This window comes from Parambassis ranga, chromosome 1 (assembly GCF_900634625.1).
Source record: "Parambassis ranga chromosome 1, fParRan2.1, whole genome shotgun sequence".
Lineage (NCBI taxonomy): Eukaryota > Metazoa > Chordata > Actinopteri > Ambassidae > Parambassis > Parambassis ranga.
The window spans coordinates 6,296,901-6,313,841 of record NC_041022.1 but is presented as its reverse complement, the minus strand read 5'-3'; the positions used below and the strand labels follow the sequence as shown (position 1 = coordinate 6,313,841).

Below are 16,941 nucleotides of genomic sequence, written 5' to 3'. Positions count from 1 at the left end.
CCTGACTAAAAAAAACTACCACGAGTGTGTGTGTTGATATTTTGGACTCACTGGACCATGACGGAGACGTTTTGGTCCAGGTAGCAGCTGTTGAACTTCACCAGATTTACAAGAACGTGGAGAAAGTCGGAGGTCAGACCTATGTCCATCCACAGGAGGACAAAGCGTGCTGAGAGACAAGACAAAACAGTACAGAAAGAAAGAAAATTATTGTTAAGTATGTAAAGTGTCCATGCTGCTAATGCATTGTAAAGCACCTCGTATAACACTGTCATTTCCCACATACAGCTTAAAACATGACACTAAGTGCCAGACCAGTTATTACCAACAGTATATACATGGCGGAGTTTAGGCTGGTGTTGGCTCCTTGATAGGATGTGGAGGAGGAGGTTTCATGACTGCTTTGCAATGATACCAAAACTACATGTATTTAAATGTAGAGGCAAAAGATTGGAAAACACTATTCCGGCCACCAGAATACAGCAAAAGGAAACTACATTTTGTGCCAACACTAACTCTAAGTAATCATTGGGAATTTAACAGATAACTGAAAATTCCATCTACAATGACAGATGTTGGGTGTGGTGATTTTTTTTTTAGTGTTAAAAAAAACCTTATCTGTAACCACAATGTAAAAATAAATATAAGAAACCAACTTCAGAGTTACATACACAAAAGGTCATGTACAAAAAAAGGAACTATGATCACAAGTTGACAATAATCAGCTGAGATTTGACAAAGCAGTAAATTCAGCCTTGAGTAATAATGTTTGCTTTAGGGGTGAAGTCCTGTTTCATTAGTTGTAACAAACATAAACACCTGTTATGACAGGAAACTTCAGTCCAGACAATGCAGTGCAATATTTAATGTTGGTAAATACTCTACCTATGTCCTCCTCCAGGTATGTGATGTCCTTTCCATTCTCAGTTAAGGCCTTGAACACTTCCAGTCTATCAGAAAGGTCCTCGTTGCACGGCTGGTAGTCTCTGATCACCTTGAAAAAGTAGGCTCTCAGAGGGCCGAGCCGCTCTCCCTTCACATAAACATAAAAAGATATTGTACAACCAAAGGATTTTTTTATGCATTTGTTTGTGCATGTGTGTGTGTTGTTGTTGTGCTTCTACCTGCCCCTGTATAATGGCTCTCAGCAGCTGCAGAACAGCATGTCTGGCTTCTGGTGGCTGGTCCTGAGTCAGCATGTCCTCCACAGCTTTCCATACAGCCTCCACTGCATGCTGAATGACACATATTTTAATCAAATACAGAAGACTGCACTTGTTAGGGGTTTTCAAAAAAATGCTGACAACCTCACCTCCTCAAATTTTTTCGTTTTGGCAAGATCACAGATGTGGTTCATCATGCGGACACGGTTGCTCAGACCACAGTCTGGGTGGAGCTCCTGAAACACACACACAATTAGCAAAGGAAGGCCATGACATATTACACAACAAAGAGTGTTCAACACACTGTTCTACACACCTTGATGATGTCAGAGGTGATGATAAACTCAGAGGGTTTAGCGTCACTCTGTTTGCTCGGTGGACGCGGTGGTCCCAGCCCAAAGATCCCCTTCACCTTGTCCTTCAGACTCTCCTTGCTTGGCTGTTTATTCATGGCCTGGCCTGGAGGGGTGACAGACTGCACAGGCTGGGGCTGATGGCTGCCTGTAAGAGTAACATACATTTAGTTAACATAACAGTTCAAATCTTGAGGGGATTATACAGAGTTTGAAATCGGTCATAGTGGCCTTTATGCAGTCATCTCGTCTATATCGTCTATATGCCCAAGAAGGTCCATGACTACATGCCTACAGCATGGTGAAGTAGTGGGCTGCTGTACTCCAACATGACCAAGCAAGATCCATGGCATCTCCCATGAACATTTCTATGCAGTTGCTCACAACAATTTTCAAATAATCAAGGTGTCAGCAAGCTAAGTCCTAAAACTAAACAATTGTCAAGGGACAATCTGCCATTTTTATCTGATTCCTAAGAGAGTCTAAGCCCAGGAATCCAAAGTGGTGATCCAGGAATGTGAACTCTTCTAACACCGATTCTACTCATTTGCTTTATCACTCTCATGCTTTTTCCCCAAGATGAAAAATAAGCTAACCAGTCACCATTTTGATAGCAATGATAATGCTGTTGCTGCTGTGGAAGTCCAAGACAAACAATGAAGGAAGCTGCTCTTCAATGGTACAAGGACAAAGTGTGTCAGAGGAGACAATGTTGAAATACAAATGTGTTATATGGTCTAGGCCACAGATTTATGAACCCTTGTAAATACTGAATAAAATCCTTGTTTTTATGTCCTGACCTAATTACCTGAATGACTTTTATTGTGGCTATCGCAGATATCCAGAAGCTAATGAGGCAATAAGCCTCTGGATGTACTGTAACTCTCCATGTAATTGATATTTTTTAAGCCTTTGACAGTGGACTAAAATGGGTTAGTAAAGTTAGTGCCATACCCAATTCTTAAAGTTAAAGGAGGATATTTGTTTTATTTATTTGGGTGGATTGGCCCTTTAAGATTGAGTGTCATCCAGCAGTGAAGTTTGGAGTCTGAGTCTGTAAATGTGTAAACCCAGGGGGCAGGTTTAAAGAATTTGCTGTCATGTGGACTTGACAGAGACAGAGGGGAGGGGAGGTGAGCAGACAGACAACGACTGCTCTGTTTCAGTGCAACAACAACAACTACCACGTCGGTGCAAGGTAGCCTCCAACCACAGCGAAGCATAACTGCGGACACAAGTCAACATACACAATGGCGCTGCTGAAGCCTTGGCTGCGTTGTTGATTGTCTGTCATATGCTAGCATTTCACTCTGGCATTGACTGGTAGCCCCTAAAAAAACACCTCCTCCTCCTTCTCCTCCTCCACCTCCTCGTCCCCTCGCTTCCCCCTCTCCCCTCACCTTATTGAGTCGCTTTCGGTTTCATTCAGTCGCAGCTCCGTCTGTATGCAACCAGCAGAGCCTTCCGTTCTTATAACTCTGTGTATGTTGCCCCGACAGCCTGTTCTCAGTCCTCCACTCCTCAACCGGATGACACACTAATGCTCCGACTGGGCCACTTCCTACAAAAACACGTTTGCCGCGTACGCTCATGGGAAATGTAGTTCACTGCACATAGGCTAAACATAAAGTAGAGCTAAAGTTAAATTAGCGACTCAGATCACGACTAAACTATCAAGGCAAAGACAACCCATTAAAGTTGTCCCATGCAGCGGAGTTTAATGCTCAAATGTTTGTCAGGAACGAGTTACTAAAACCGAAACATCTTCAGCAATTTGGCTAGCAGCTAGCTAGCGATGCTAACGTTGCTGAAGTTGGTTCCTTGTTGGAGTCACAGGGTGCACTACAGCTGCGTGGCCTGTGGGTGGCGCTTTTGTAAAACAGGTTGTTGCGCTTCCTTTGAATAAACCTTGTATACATAAGCAGAACAAGACACCCAAATTCAGTGCAATTAAATAAGACACAACAGCAAATGATTGTTCTTTGATATATGCTGCTGCTCCTACAATTTAATTTCCCTACCGGAATTATTAAGTAAATCTTAATCATACTGTTAAGAAAATAATGAAAGTGTTTTAGTGCAGGACGAGTTATACATAAAAATAACAGGTTTATTAGTGAAAGTGTGATGATGCAGTTAAGTTAAACATGTTTTCTGGGCTGAGATGCAGATTTAATAAAACGTCTAAAATAGGACAACACTCCTCAGAAACATTAGAATATTTATATTTACAATGCTGTAAACGTTAAATGTGCCCTACTGCAGTCTTTATATGTATAATTAATTCGTTGTACATATTTGTACATTTCTGATAAAGAAGCATGGTAGGAGGCTTTTTTCTCTCCATGCATAATTATATGTATGATTATTAAATATTTGTCAGTGAGGATTCAATGTATTCATTTAAATATCTGTTTAATACCATTTAAATTGAATTTCAATTATATTTTTTAATAGATTAATGTTATTTATCTTCTGTATTTGTGTTTTTTCCTGCTACCCTCGTGACCAGAAACAACGAGGGAGAAACCAACTTCAGCTCCGTATCGCTGCCTCCCGTCCACTGGAGCACGGCGGTCATGTAGTCCAACGTGTTAGAATGACTTCCCCTTACTTCATGCAGAGCAGGTCTGTTATCACACGGAGTGGAAATCAATCTACTGGGTGCACACCCGCAGCTTCTCTCCGGTCCAGACTTACCAGCAGGCGGAGGAACGTGGAGCCGCTTCCCTCTGTGGCCGTGAAGGTGGAGGTGGAGGAGGCGAGCGTATCTGAGCAAAGACCCTCCTCCTCGGCCCCCTTATCGACTGGTAATATCACTGTCAGGCTACTAGTTTACAACCTGTGCTTATGTAATATGTAGAAATACATATATTTGACTACATTTAAAAATAGTATTGCGCCTGCGCAATCCAAGATTATTTACATATTTGTACCTTTTAATACAGCCTTATGCATGAGTATGGGCAAAACAGATGCCCTCAGACTTCATGTTTCACACTGCAGACATGTGTTATGTGCAATTTTTGCACAGCATGTGCATTTCTCTTCACTTTGAAGGGGGAATTAGTGCAAAAACATCCATATTATGAGATAAACCTGCACAATATGACTTCAAAAATTGGATTGCAGACCTGCAGACTCCTTCAGGCAGCTGTCACAGGATCCTCCAGACAAAACCAGACCCAGAAGCTTTACCGTCCCATCCTCATGGCCGCAGGAGGAGACAGCTTAAGGTTGAATATGATGAGGATACAGGTGTTTCTCCAGCGAAGACAGAACACTGGGAACCGCCTGACTGGAAGAAACAGTTAGGATTCATCCGTGAGATGAGGAGCAGCCGCGATGCACCTGTGGATCACATGGGAGCAGAGAAATGCTATGACACAGATGCCCCTGCACACGTAGGTTTCAGCTGGATTTCCCCCAGGTTCTGTATAGTTAAATAGAACTGATCTTGTGTGTTTTTATCCCCACAGGTGAGACGTTTCCAAGTGTTGGTGTCCCTCATGCTGTCCAGTCAGACAAAGGACCAGGTGACAGCAGCAGCTATGCAGAAGCTTCGAGCTCATGGCTGCACGGCAGAAAATATCCTCGCTACCGATGATGAAAAACTCGGGACTCTCATCTACCCTGTTGGCTTCTGGAGGGTAAGACAGATTAACTCTTTGTGTTTCATCACTACAGATTACTAAAGAAGAGTTTATCTTATCTGTTCTCCTCCAGAGTAAGGTGAAATATCTCAAGCTGACATCGGCCATGCTGCAGAAGGAGTGTGGAGGAGACATCCCAAACAGTGTGGAAGGGCTCGTCCGATTGCCAGGAGTTGGACCCAAAATGGCTCACCTGGCTATGGACATCGCCTGGGACCAGGTGTCTGGCATTGGTGAGGACATACGCTTAAACCTTACAAATGAATGAATCAACAGCCTCTAAAGGAGCAACATGGCTCTGCTATAGGCTAACAATAAAGCAGCTATCTGAAGATCATTAGTAAATTAGCTTTTTGTGGCCTTTTGCTGGTGAAGTCTTCTGTGAACATCATTATCAATTAAGGCTGCAAATGGAACTGTTGTGTCTAAAAGGTGTACATCACACTGATAAATTCCACAATGACATCTTTAAAAAGCTTGTTTGTGTCTAAACATGGATCCAAAGCTGAAATATGTGCAAGTTTCAGTTACATAAAATAAGGCATAGCTCAAATTGTCAGAAGAAGCAAATATTTTTTATGGTTTGGTAATCTATATAAACGATCAAGGCAGCTGCTGATTAGGGCTCTATTGATGGACTTATCAGTCACTGATTGAGTCCCTTAGATTAAAAGAAAGAGTGTCGATGTCGCTATTTGTTTGACCTTACTATCATGCATCTGTATTGACAAAGCCATGGACATGTGCTCATTTCTGACCTTTGTCTAGGTGTGGACACGCATGTGCACCGCATCTCTAACAGGCTGGGCTGGCTCAAGAAACCAACCAAGAGCCCAGAGGAAACACGGAAGGCCTTGGAGGAATGGTTACCCAGGTAACAGCATCACTAATTCACTGCTGATCCAACTAATCAATAATGATTAGGGTTTCCAAGATTGACTTAAATACTTGTAACACATCACTGAGGATATGAAGCATGGATTGATTGTGGACATTTTCACATATAAATGTACACTAGACCAAACATAGTAGAAATTCCTCTGACGTTCCATCTGTTTCAGGGAACTCTGGAGTGAGATCAACTGGCTGCTCGTGGGTTTTGGACAGCAGGTTTGTCTCCCTGTCAACCCTCTCTGCTCCATGTGTCTGAACCAGCACAGCTGTCCATCTGCTCACAGGTGCTCTCCTGCAAAGAGGCCTAAAGCTGGATCACCACGCTCTCCCAGTCCAACCACCTGTGTTAAAATGAAAACTGAATATGGACAGGAAACTGCTGTTAAAGATGAGATGATAACCAAAGAGCCACCACCCACACCAGTTTCCCCTCCCGCACAGAGGAGAAGGCTGAGAACCAAGGTCAACTCCTGATTTTTGTCATCACAAAAAAATACAATACAAATACACTAAAAAGATGCACATAAACTAAATATAATCTAATATAATAGATAATCCATGTCCAAACCTTTCACACAGAGTAGGCAGGTGGATTAAAAGCACAACATTCCCACAAAGAAGCCTTTGCATTTCATATTAGATCAAATATTTTTGTACTGTTCTGTTTTTACCTAATAAAAAAGGTATGTACTGAAACTGGAGGTAATGTTTTTGCATTGTTTTGAGCTTGTCTTGTCATATTGAAGGACAGGGAGCATTAACCAAAATTTGGTTTTGATAATCAGGGACATACACTAAATACAATTAGTAATCAGAGTTCCTTATTCATCGGATGCATTTATTAAAGCACCTTCACTTAAAAAACACGTGAGCTGGAGGGAAACATATTAAGAATGGGCTTTCAAAGCAGCAGGATATATCTTGGATCCATCTAAAGTTACATTTTTGAAATTCATATTCATATATTATTCATATTCCCTTAGTTTAAAAATAATTAATGCATGCTGCTACCACGTCACAAACACCAAGGAAGCTTATATTTCATGAAAGATTAAATGTAATCGTCCATGTATTGATCTCCAGTGAAGGCGAGGCCTCAGGACGGATCAGGAAGATTTCCTTTCTCAGGTCACAATCAATCAGGTTTCACCTCCACCGCCGCCTGGGGCAGGTACCTGCCTCTGTAGGAGGGCTGTGAAAGGAGCAAAAGTCTGTCCTCTGTAGACGGATTGAAGTGATTAAAGAAGTCATGCTTCTTCAGCCTTCTACTTCTTGCAGGCTGTAATGTTTTTTTGCGGCTGCGCTGAGGCGTCAGGTGTGCGCTGAGGGGGGGATAGATAGTGGCATCTGTTGTTGACGCCTCTTCACTCTCACCGGGTCGGACAGGAGGACACACACCCAGCTGACGAGGAGAATTAAGAGTTACGTGCGAGGAACAGCTTTCTAATCTCTGATCTCTTGGATTATTCCTCTGATGGACGGGATTTAGCCCCTGTCTGTGGGTTTTGACCACTCTTTTACGCACACGGCACGGCGCGCCGGTTTTTGCGCACTCCTGGAGTTTGTACCATGGATTAGTTTCTCATTAGTTTTAGCCTAGATTTTAATTTGTGTTCTCGGGGAAATTGTGGATTAATAAGGGACTTGCATGATGCTAAATGATGATGATCTTTTGGTCACTGAAGCGCACAGCCGTACGTTGGATTAGGAGACTTTGGCTCTTGGACCAAACACCTGTTTATTCTCCTGAGACACATTGACCTGTTTTCCTCTCTATTGACGTGCCGGGATGGAGAGCGAGCTGAGACCCAGGCTCTGTTTCCTCACCAAAGGAGAGAACGGATATGGGTTTCACCTGCACGGTGAGCGGAATAAAGGCGGACAATTTATCCGCAAAGTGGAACTCGGATCCTCGGCTGATCTGGCCGGCCTGCGACCAGGAGACCGAGTGGTGGAGGTGAACGGGGTGAATGTGGAGAAGGAAAATCATCATCAAGTGAGTTTATGGGCCAGTGAATAAGAAAAAAAAAACAGACAAGTGTTTGCTTGATAGAGACATCCTGCTGTAGGAGAGTCACAGACTCTCATAGGTACAAACAATGAGTTCTATACCTGTTAGACCACTTTTCCTTTGCCTCAGGAGAAGGAGGGGGGGCTGCTAAATGGGTCATTATGAGCTTTGTGTAATAGGAATCAGTGTGTGCCTTTGTCATAACATAAAAGTGTGTAATATGCAGGCCAAAGTAAACAATATAGTGACACTAATGTTTTGAAAAGATCTTCACTGTTTCTCGTTCCCTCCTTTTTTCAGGTGGTGGAACGCATCCGTGAGGTGCCCCACCGCACCAGGCTGTTGGTGATAGACAGAGAAACTGACGATTATCTCCGCAGCCAGGGTCTACCCTGCACAGAGGACTTGGCCATGGAGATGGGAACCCTCTCCCCACGGCCCTCCCCAGGCCCCACACCCTCCATCTCTCCCATACCCAGAGATAATTCACCACTGCCGGCCAAACCCAACCGCACACACTCATTCCATTATCCTGCTGCAGAGTCGCCCAACCACATGGTCTCACAGGGCAAGGTCAAGAGGTCCTCAGTGACGTCAAGCACAACAACAGACACAGAGGTAAGGTTGGACAACTGTCTAATGTATGTAAATTTCATGGGGTTTTTATTAGAAGGGTCCAAATTCTGAAGGTGCCTGCAGTGAGCCAGTGTGTTACTGTCTTAGTGTGTGTGTGTGTACCTGGGCTCTAATCTGGACTTGGCCAGTCTGCTGTCTGGAAACAGTCATGCAACAGTTTGGAGATTTCTCTCAACAGGTGTCACAGAAAAACTAAAGAGACACAACAGAAGCCAGCAAACAAAGCTGAGGTGTGATGAGGAGGAGAGATGAAAGTGGTTTTTGGATTTACACATGCCACCTACATCCTCCATCTTAAAATAAAGGCGTAAAGTCCAATGTAGCATGCAAGTTTTAAAAAAAGAAAGGTCTGCTGGGAGATTAAATCAGTGTAATTACATCTCACCTGAGTGTTATTGTCCCTATCCTTCCTGTCAGTTAAACGTCTGCCTAAACACAATGAAAACACATTGTTAGATCCATTTAAAAAGCCTTTGTGACATGTGTGAACAGTTAAAAGGCATAATGAACTTAAAAGAGTGCTTTGTCTTTGTGCATACTGAGATTCAACACCTCACATTTAACAGCGGGGTCGTTCGCTTCTGACTGAAATGCAGACAGTGCTTCCTGCAAAATCAGATGTGCAGATAGAGTGGTCATTTTGGAAACATAATGCAGTGATGTGGGCGCTCACTTCACTAAAAGGTAAAATAGCCATAAACTCAGCGCTTTCCTGTCATTCTATTTTGTATACAGGCAGAATTACAAAAACAGTCAAATCTGAGCTGTGGTCCTCCTCCCTTGTTCTTGTTTCTGCCCCCTTGAGGCATTGCACTGAGTCGCGGATAAAGCGGCATTTGACTGCACATCACACGTGCAGATTTTATCACTCGTCTCTAGATGAAGCTCAACTTCTGCAAGCTTTGAGAAAGCCGCCTTTGAGCGTCTGCTGGGAACATGACAGGGATCAGATTTTAAAGCAGCAATGTTGTATAATTGAAGTCAGCAACACAATGTCACATTGTCCTACTGTGGGACCCTGGTCACCTCTAAACCTGACAGGATCAGGTAAAACCTAGACGCATGTTCTGCTATAAAAAGCTGTTCCTAAATTGTAAACTGTTAAAATTTCAGCCATCACTGTGATGTCTAATTGTCAGCACGGCTGCAGAAGTAACCGGAAACTGGCTGTCAGAGATTAGACTCGTTGTTTGGCCTCCAAACAAACCAGGACCAGGATCCTCTAGACCAGCGGCTCACGTCAAACTGCCATCTGTTTTAGCTGAAAGCAGAGTAAATAGAGGCTGGCCGTTGGCTGGCCATCAGTGGAGGAAGTACTGAAGCTTGGTGCTTTCTATTTACTTACTATACTAGTACTTACTTTTAAATGTACTTAAAGTAGAAGTACTCACAGTGAGTTGAGTCTCTCGATATGTAGGTGCTGCCATTTTATTAAAGAATGCAGATATAGCTCCTGGTGATACTTCTGCCTCCACAGATGTCACTACTAGTAAATCCCTTAAACCGTTTTTTGGCCCTCTAAATTCAAACCTATATTTTATATATGCTCAGTTCAGTGGAGGCTGACTCTGGATCCATGTTCAATGGTAAGGTTAGCTGCAAAGGACAGGAGGCCAAGGACAGTCTAGTCTGCCAAACATGAGCTCTGCTATCACTGGAGCGGATAGAGCCACCTGATTGGGTTAAACTTTAGGGATAGCAACATGATTCCTATTTTTGTGTAGATCAAGGCAACATTTTATAGAAACTGAATTCACAAGATGTAACAAGTAACGACAAACATTGTAGAACTGTAGTGGAGTAGAAAGTATAGATAAGAGCTGCAAAAGGTATTGGAGTAAAAGTCTAAAGTATGCACTATTAGTTTTACTTAAGTAAAGTGTAAATACATAAAAAAATGACTTTAGTACAGTAAAGAAGTACAAATACTTAGTTACATTCCACCACTGCTGGTCATCAGGCTGTGTTTCTCAGTCTCCGGATAAATGACATACAACACAATAAGTGCGCCTTCTATACAACACAGTAATGTCATCACCAACAGAGGCTCCAACAATGATTAAATGAAATTGAATTGAAGACATTTAACTGTGCAGCTGTCCGCCTAAAACTTACTAAATATATACTCCCAGTGAGTGCACAGTGTGAGAGATTATTTATGGTCGGTATTTCTGCAAGTCTGATTAGGGGAACCATTTTGGCAAATTAATCCCAGGTGAGTCCAGGTGAGGGCCACATAGGCCCTGCGATTATCTTTTGCAAACACAAGACTGTGTGTCATTTCATCTGGCGTCTGCCATTCACCTCACTGTTCGTTGTTGTATGATGTTATTATGGCAGCACTTGCCCATATACAGCAGTCTTATGTAACCACACCGTTGGCTGCTATCATAGCCACAACACCAACCTGGTTCAGCCTCACACACACAGCACAGGTTTCATAATTACGCTCATATTACAAGCCAATTCTGATTTCTTTGTGCAGATCACATTTTATAGCTAAATAATAAGCAGTGTCTTGTACCAGACCTGCTGACAGGACATGCATGAATACATAGATACATAGATAATTTCTCTCTCATCATTGTCACAAACAACAGAAAACACTGTATTTGTGGGACAGTGCTGCCTCTGGGTGCAGGTTGCTAACAACAACACTTGTTGCCTAGATTCTGACATGCTTGTTTTTATTGCAATCATGTCAGCACCAGACCACATCCTCAAATAACCCAGAAGTGATTTAAAAAAACTTCTGCCGGCCCATAAATCTGAAACATTGTTTCTCAGACCCGTCAGAACCTTTGAAGTCAACTTCCATGGACCTAACTTAAAGCCACAGCGCTGAATGTTTGTCTCCCGCTTCTGGCAGTGAGAGTAATTACACAAACACCATCCATACGAATTCAGCTATTACATTTACTCTGCCTCAGTAATGATTATTGTGTTGGAATGAAGGAAAATGATCCAGGGACGTTCCAGAGCCAGAAGTGTTACATATCATTTGTCTTCTGAACACCAAGTTTGCTCTTTGTCTGGAGCATTAGAAACTTTTTACTTCATGTTGTTGCCTTCTGCAGCTTTGCTACCAAAATACCAGGAATGCTGGAAGGTCACCACAGATGTGTGAATTCTGATATACTGTGAAATACAGAGGGCTCAGTAAGGTTCACCCGAAGGATAAGATTCCCAGGGAGAAACACAGTAATGTGATATATGCAGTCCAGTGCAGTGAGGAATGCTCTGATCTGTACATTGGAGAAACTAAACAACCACTCCACAGAAGAATGGCTCAGCACAGGAGAGCCACCTCCTCGGGACAAGACTCAGCTGTTCACCTCCACCTCAAAGACAAAGGACACTCCTTTGAGGACAACAACGTTCACATTTTAGACAGGGAGGAAAGGTGGTATGAAAGAGGAGTCAAGGAAGCCATCTATGTTAAGCTGGAAAAACCTTCCCTTAACAGAGGTGGTGGCCTCAGACATCATCTTTCTACCACATACAATGCAGTGATTCCATCCATTCCCAGGAAGTTTGCACATAATCACAGTAAGAACAAAGGGCTGTCAACCAGTCCCCCTCCGGCAGTTTCATAGTCGTTAGCCAGTCGTTAGAGACACCTGGCCCAGTCAGCCAGAACATCACAGGTAAGTATGGAAACATTTAGTGCTATTGTTTGTAAGTTTTTTAAGTTTTACCCAGACCCACCCACATAGGTCTGTAACCACATATAAACCATGTTTCCCCACCAAACAGTTAGAACTGATGAAGCTGCTTGGATGAGCAGCGAAACGTCTTCTAGAAAACTCTACAAGTCCAGACGCCTTGCTTCAAAATTATGCAATGTAGCTTAAAAGATTATTATTGATTGAATGAATGCTGGCCGATGGTGATTGGTTTTAATGACCACAACATGGAAATATCCATATAAAAAAAGTCTTCAAATAGATCAGCTTAGATGTTTCCAGGTCAGCCTGCGTGTGACCATCTCCATTTGGGCCAGCATGACAAATATAGCAAAAAGGCCAGTAACATAAACAGAAATCTTTTAAACCCGTCACCGTGTTACCATGGTGATCTGTTCCATAACTACGGCTCGCACTCTGGCCTGCAGACAGGCAGGCTCTGCTACACTGATGTCATGGACACTCCGTCTATGCATGTGTTGTTGATGGAGCAGAAAGGACACACAGAAAACCCTTAGGTCAGGCCCTTAGGTAGACACTCAATACCTTCAGCTACTGTCAATACAGGAACAGATCACACACACACTCACACACACCGCCAGCATGTACCTGGTAATAAAAGCTGAGGTCCAGGTCAGAGTCATGCAGTATGTGTCATTGGTCATTAAGCTCAGCATCGGTTTTAACATCTCTCGTCTTGATCCACTTAGCCCACCCTGCTTAGCTGTAAGACCACTGGCTTATCCTGGCAACTACTTTCTCCTAATGAACTCATAGCACAGGTACACTGTGCATACAAGATTAAAGCATGAATACAGTGTTTAACTTAAAGAATCATTTCTATCCATGTAGCAAACTTCTGAGTTGAAACACAACTTGAGACAAGGGAATTTTGTCAAACGATAATATGATATGATACATTGTCATGAAACAACTGTACTGAAAACAGATATGCTGTATTGAATTATTGCCAAGCCCAAACCTGCGCAATCCACTGCAACATAATACAACAACATTATAAATCCTGCTTTTGTGAGTGCCCCGCTGTTAGGTTTGTTCCAACATAATCATTTTTAGCCTGTAATTAGTGGCTGATTTACACAGAGAATTACTTTTAATTTCACTACAGATTACAGAATGCATCCCTGAGACTGTAATTTGTAAACTATTCTGTTGGATCATTTAGAGTTGGATTACTTCAGCATTGTAGCAGCAGGAAGGTTCCTAGTTTGAACCCATCATCAGCTGGGACCCTTTATGTGGAATTTGCATGTTCTCCCAGGGCCTGGTCTGGGTACTTCCAACTTCCTCCCACATTTCAAAGACATGAACGTTAACTGGTGGATGGTGAGAGCATGAATAGCTGTGTGTTAGCCCTGCAGTAGACTGGTGACCTGTCCAGGGTGTATCCTCCTCCTGTCTTAAATGTCATAATCTACTGTAAACACTTATGGTATCCATTTACTTATTGTGCATCTTCAGACTGTGTGAAAATCAATATTGAGTTTGCACCATCTCTTTGTCTTATGTTATGTTCAATAGATTCATGGGAGTTTAATATTATTGGATAAAAATCAATGGTTGCATAGAAAAAATTCATCAGACGGGTTTGCTGTGACTCACTGCAGGCCCATGACTGATTTAGGTTATATATGTGGCAATGAATGCACCACTATACTACCGACAGGATTAAAACACTCATCTTTGTGTCATTTCCATTTATAGCTGCAGATTGAGCCTTCGCCTGAGCCGACACTTGAGCTCCTTCCCCGTCTGTGTCACCTGGTGAAGGGGGAGAGCGGTTATGGCTTCAACCTGCACAGCAATAAGACAAAATGTGGACAGTTCATTCGTGCTGTGGACCCCAGCTCAGCGGCTGACAGTGCTGGCCTCCGGCCTGGAGACAGAGTAGTAGAGGTAACACACTGATGTTATGATAAAGGAGAAGGAAGCTAGGATGTCATTACTTTTTGGGGTAAAAATAACAGTGCCACTCCCTTTATTAATCAGGTGTGCGCACTGGTTTGAGGTGTGATTGGATTAGAGCACATAAGCCGCAGAGTAGATGAGAGGTGTTGTGTAAAAAAGGTGAAGGAAGGAAACACAATGTGGGATCATTTGGAGAGGAGGGGCTGTTTTTTTGTACTTATGTGTGTCGCAGACTTTGTTTCTATCTGTACATGGTGTACAGTAAATGTTAGAGGAAGAGAGGGGAGGCAGGGAATGCATGCAAATCAGGCATCACAGATTCTATCTGTTTTTGATCTCGCTTGTCATGTTAAGTTAACCTGGTGTGTGTCCTGTGTGTTGTTTTCATCTACTGTTCCAATTGTCTTGTTATTTACAGGTCTTATGTTACATTGGTGTCATGTGTGGTGTAGTATATGAGGCCTCATTTACCAACCTGTAGCCCATAAGGTGCATTATCATGCATCGTAATAAGGATAGGTAGGGTAACCCAGGTTATATGGGAGACCTCTTGTGGTTTTCTTATATTTTTTTAACTAACCAAATAGCAGCAGAAAAAAGAGTTTACATGGAGCAAAAAAACACAAAAGGTTTGTTGTAACAGCTAACAGCCAGGTGGCCACCTTTGGCAGGGAAATAAAACTGAGGAGGAAGTGCCTGCAGTTCTTCACATGGCCACTTGAGGCTGGCACAGACCATCATGCGTCTCAACAGAAATAAACAGCCTAGTAACATTTTCCTCTGTAGACAGTTTCCCAGTATGTCCTCGGCTCTTCTTGTGTGCTACATATTTGGCCATGTTTGTATTAAATGCAAATCAGTGGATTCAGGGTTTGCCAAAATGATCAGTGCCACTACAAAGAACATCAAAACCATCGGCCGTTCCATACTCCTAACCTCTCTGTCTCAGGTGAACGGATTGCCCACAGAAGGCTTGAGGCACACAGAGGTGGTGGCACTTATCAAAGCAGGAGGGGAGGAAGTGCGCCTCTTAGTGGTCGACCAGGAAACAGACGAGCTCTTCCAAAGACTGGGAATCACACCGACTACCAGCCACATGAAAGGTGGAATAACACACACGGCCCACACAAATCTCTCTTAAGTTAGTATACTAAATGTGGTTTCTTAACTCTCACAGAGGTCTACGTGGATGACACCACCACAGAAAGCACCCCACCCACTCCTTCCCCGACCACTGAGCTCCCCACCACAGATCCACCAATCATCAACGTCACTCTGTCCAACTCTCCAATAACAAACTTGTCTCCAAAATTCCGAGCCAATGGGAGCTCAGCGTCCCAGTCCTCCAGGAGTTCCACCACCCAGTCAGAGATCAGCAGTTCAGACATGAGCATCCAGGTGAGAGATGAGCTGTGATGAACAACGTAACAGTCCAGAAACGATGTGTAAATAAAGCATGTGTAATGGTGCATGTTGTAGGTTCCTGATGAGGATGACAGGCGCATCTCAGACCCTTTTATGGACAGTGGCTTGCGCCTAAGTCCCACAGCAGCTGAGGCTAAACAAAAGGTCCTGGCCAGCCGCAACAAGAAGAAAGCGCCCCCTATGGACTGGAGCAAGAAACAAGAAATCTTCAGCAACTTCTGAAAAAAAGACAAACGACATGCACACATGTTGCAGACGAAGAGGACCAGGAACAACTCTCTTCTGTGTATAAATACAGTGTAAAATATTTAATAGTATTCCAACACAATGACAGTAATGACTGACAGACCATCTACAGATGATTCCTCCCGATTCCTAAGATATAGTAATTTCATTGCAGAGAGTAGTGGTTAACAGCTTCTGTTCACTCCTGTGTCTGTGAATGGGCTCGATATGCTGTAATAATGCTTTTATTTTATGTCTTTTAAATTTACAGTTAGGTCAACAGAGTCCCGGTGTAGTTATTTATGTATTTTCCTTTTTTCCCCCCTCAGTTTAGGCACCATGTAACATTTACATGTAAATACAGAGTGAGCAGGAGAGGCTAAGTTATGAAATAAATGATGCTTGATCACCGCAGTGCTTCTCTTAAAATATTAAAATATTCCAGAATGATTTCTGGAAAGGAGAATATGAAATTAAAAAAAAAAGAAAAACAGGACATATGGACTAGAATTGTAGACCCTCTGATTTTCTGTTGTAGCCCTTTGAAGAGCTTTCTCTACAATGTGGAATAAACATTCAGAGTAAAATACAGTGTGAGTTATTACACACTTATTTGCATGTTTTGTTACAGAGTCAGTCAGTAGTTCTTTGTCCGTTGAAGTGATGTCAGGACTCACTGTTTCAAAGGGGTATTTTTTATTACTTTGGGGGTATGTTAGGATTTTAGAACTTGATATTTAAATATAATAAGAGTAATAATCTGAATCAGTTATTCTTGTCTGCAGTCTTCTTTTACAGTCAAATCTGTCAGCGGACTAATGATGTTAATTATTGAGAAATCATCAGTGCATTGAAATCTTACTCTCAGAGTGCACAGCATGAAAACTCTTAAAATGCTTTCACTAATTTTTGTTGCATTTCATCAGAAGGCAACAACAGAACAACAACAACAACAACAACAGAATG

General features: G+C 42.6%; 3 protein-coding genes across 6 annotated transcripts in view; 2 read left to right on the top strand and 1 right to left on the bottom strand.

Annotated features, from left to right (window-relative positions):
- tsc2 (TSC complex subunit 2) overlaps positions 1-3,069 on the bottom strand; it is a 28,249-nt gene extending 25,180 nt beyond the window's left edge. For all 4 annotated transcript variants that reach the window (XR_003670371.1, XM_028402182.1, XM_028402194.1 and 1 more), the window contains exons 1-6: positions 2,917-3,069; positions 1,480-1,664; positions 1,313-1,399; positions 1,125-1,235; positions 886-1,033; positions 52-169 (exon numbers count right to left, since the gene is read on the bottom strand). Coding sequence is in view for 3 of the 4 variants with exons in the window: in XM_028402182.1 (XP_028257983.1) it covers positions 52-169; positions 886-1,033; positions 1,125-1,235; positions 1,313-1,399; positions 1,480-1,614 (599 nt within the window). In the remaining variant the exon portion in view is untranslated. The remainder of the gene's footprint in view (positions 1-51; positions 170-885; positions 1,034-1,124; positions 1,236-1,312; positions 1,400-1,479; positions 1,665-2,916) is intronic.
- Positions 3,070-4,048: 979 nt separating this feature from the next.
- nthl1 (nth-like DNA glycosylase 1) lies at positions 4,049-6,759 on the top strand. The gene is made up of 6 exons (XM_028402210.1): positions 4,049-4,326; positions 4,649-4,920; positions 4,996-5,166; positions 5,243-5,402; positions 5,938-6,043; positions 6,231-6,759. Exons 1-6 carry the CDS (start codon positions 4,116-4,118, stop codon positions 6,535-6,537), a joined length of 1,227 nt encoding a protein of 408 aa, XP_028258011.1. The 5' UTR covers positions 4,049-4,115; the 3' UTR covers positions 6,538-6,759.
- A 1,093-nt stretch (positions 6,760-7,852) lies between these two features.
- nherf2 (NHERF family PDZ scaffold protein 2) lies at positions 7,853-15,972 on the top strand. Its single transcript, XM_028409818.1, has 6 exons — positions 7,853-8,059; positions 8,375-8,692; positions 14,122-14,313; positions 15,275-15,428; positions 15,503-15,723; positions 15,805-15,972. The coding sequence occupies exons 1-6, from the start codon at positions 7,853-7,855 to the stop codon at positions 15,970-15,972; spliced, it is 1,260 nt and encodes a 419-aa protein (XP_028265619.1).
- Positions 15,973-16,941: the final 969 nt, after the last annotated feature.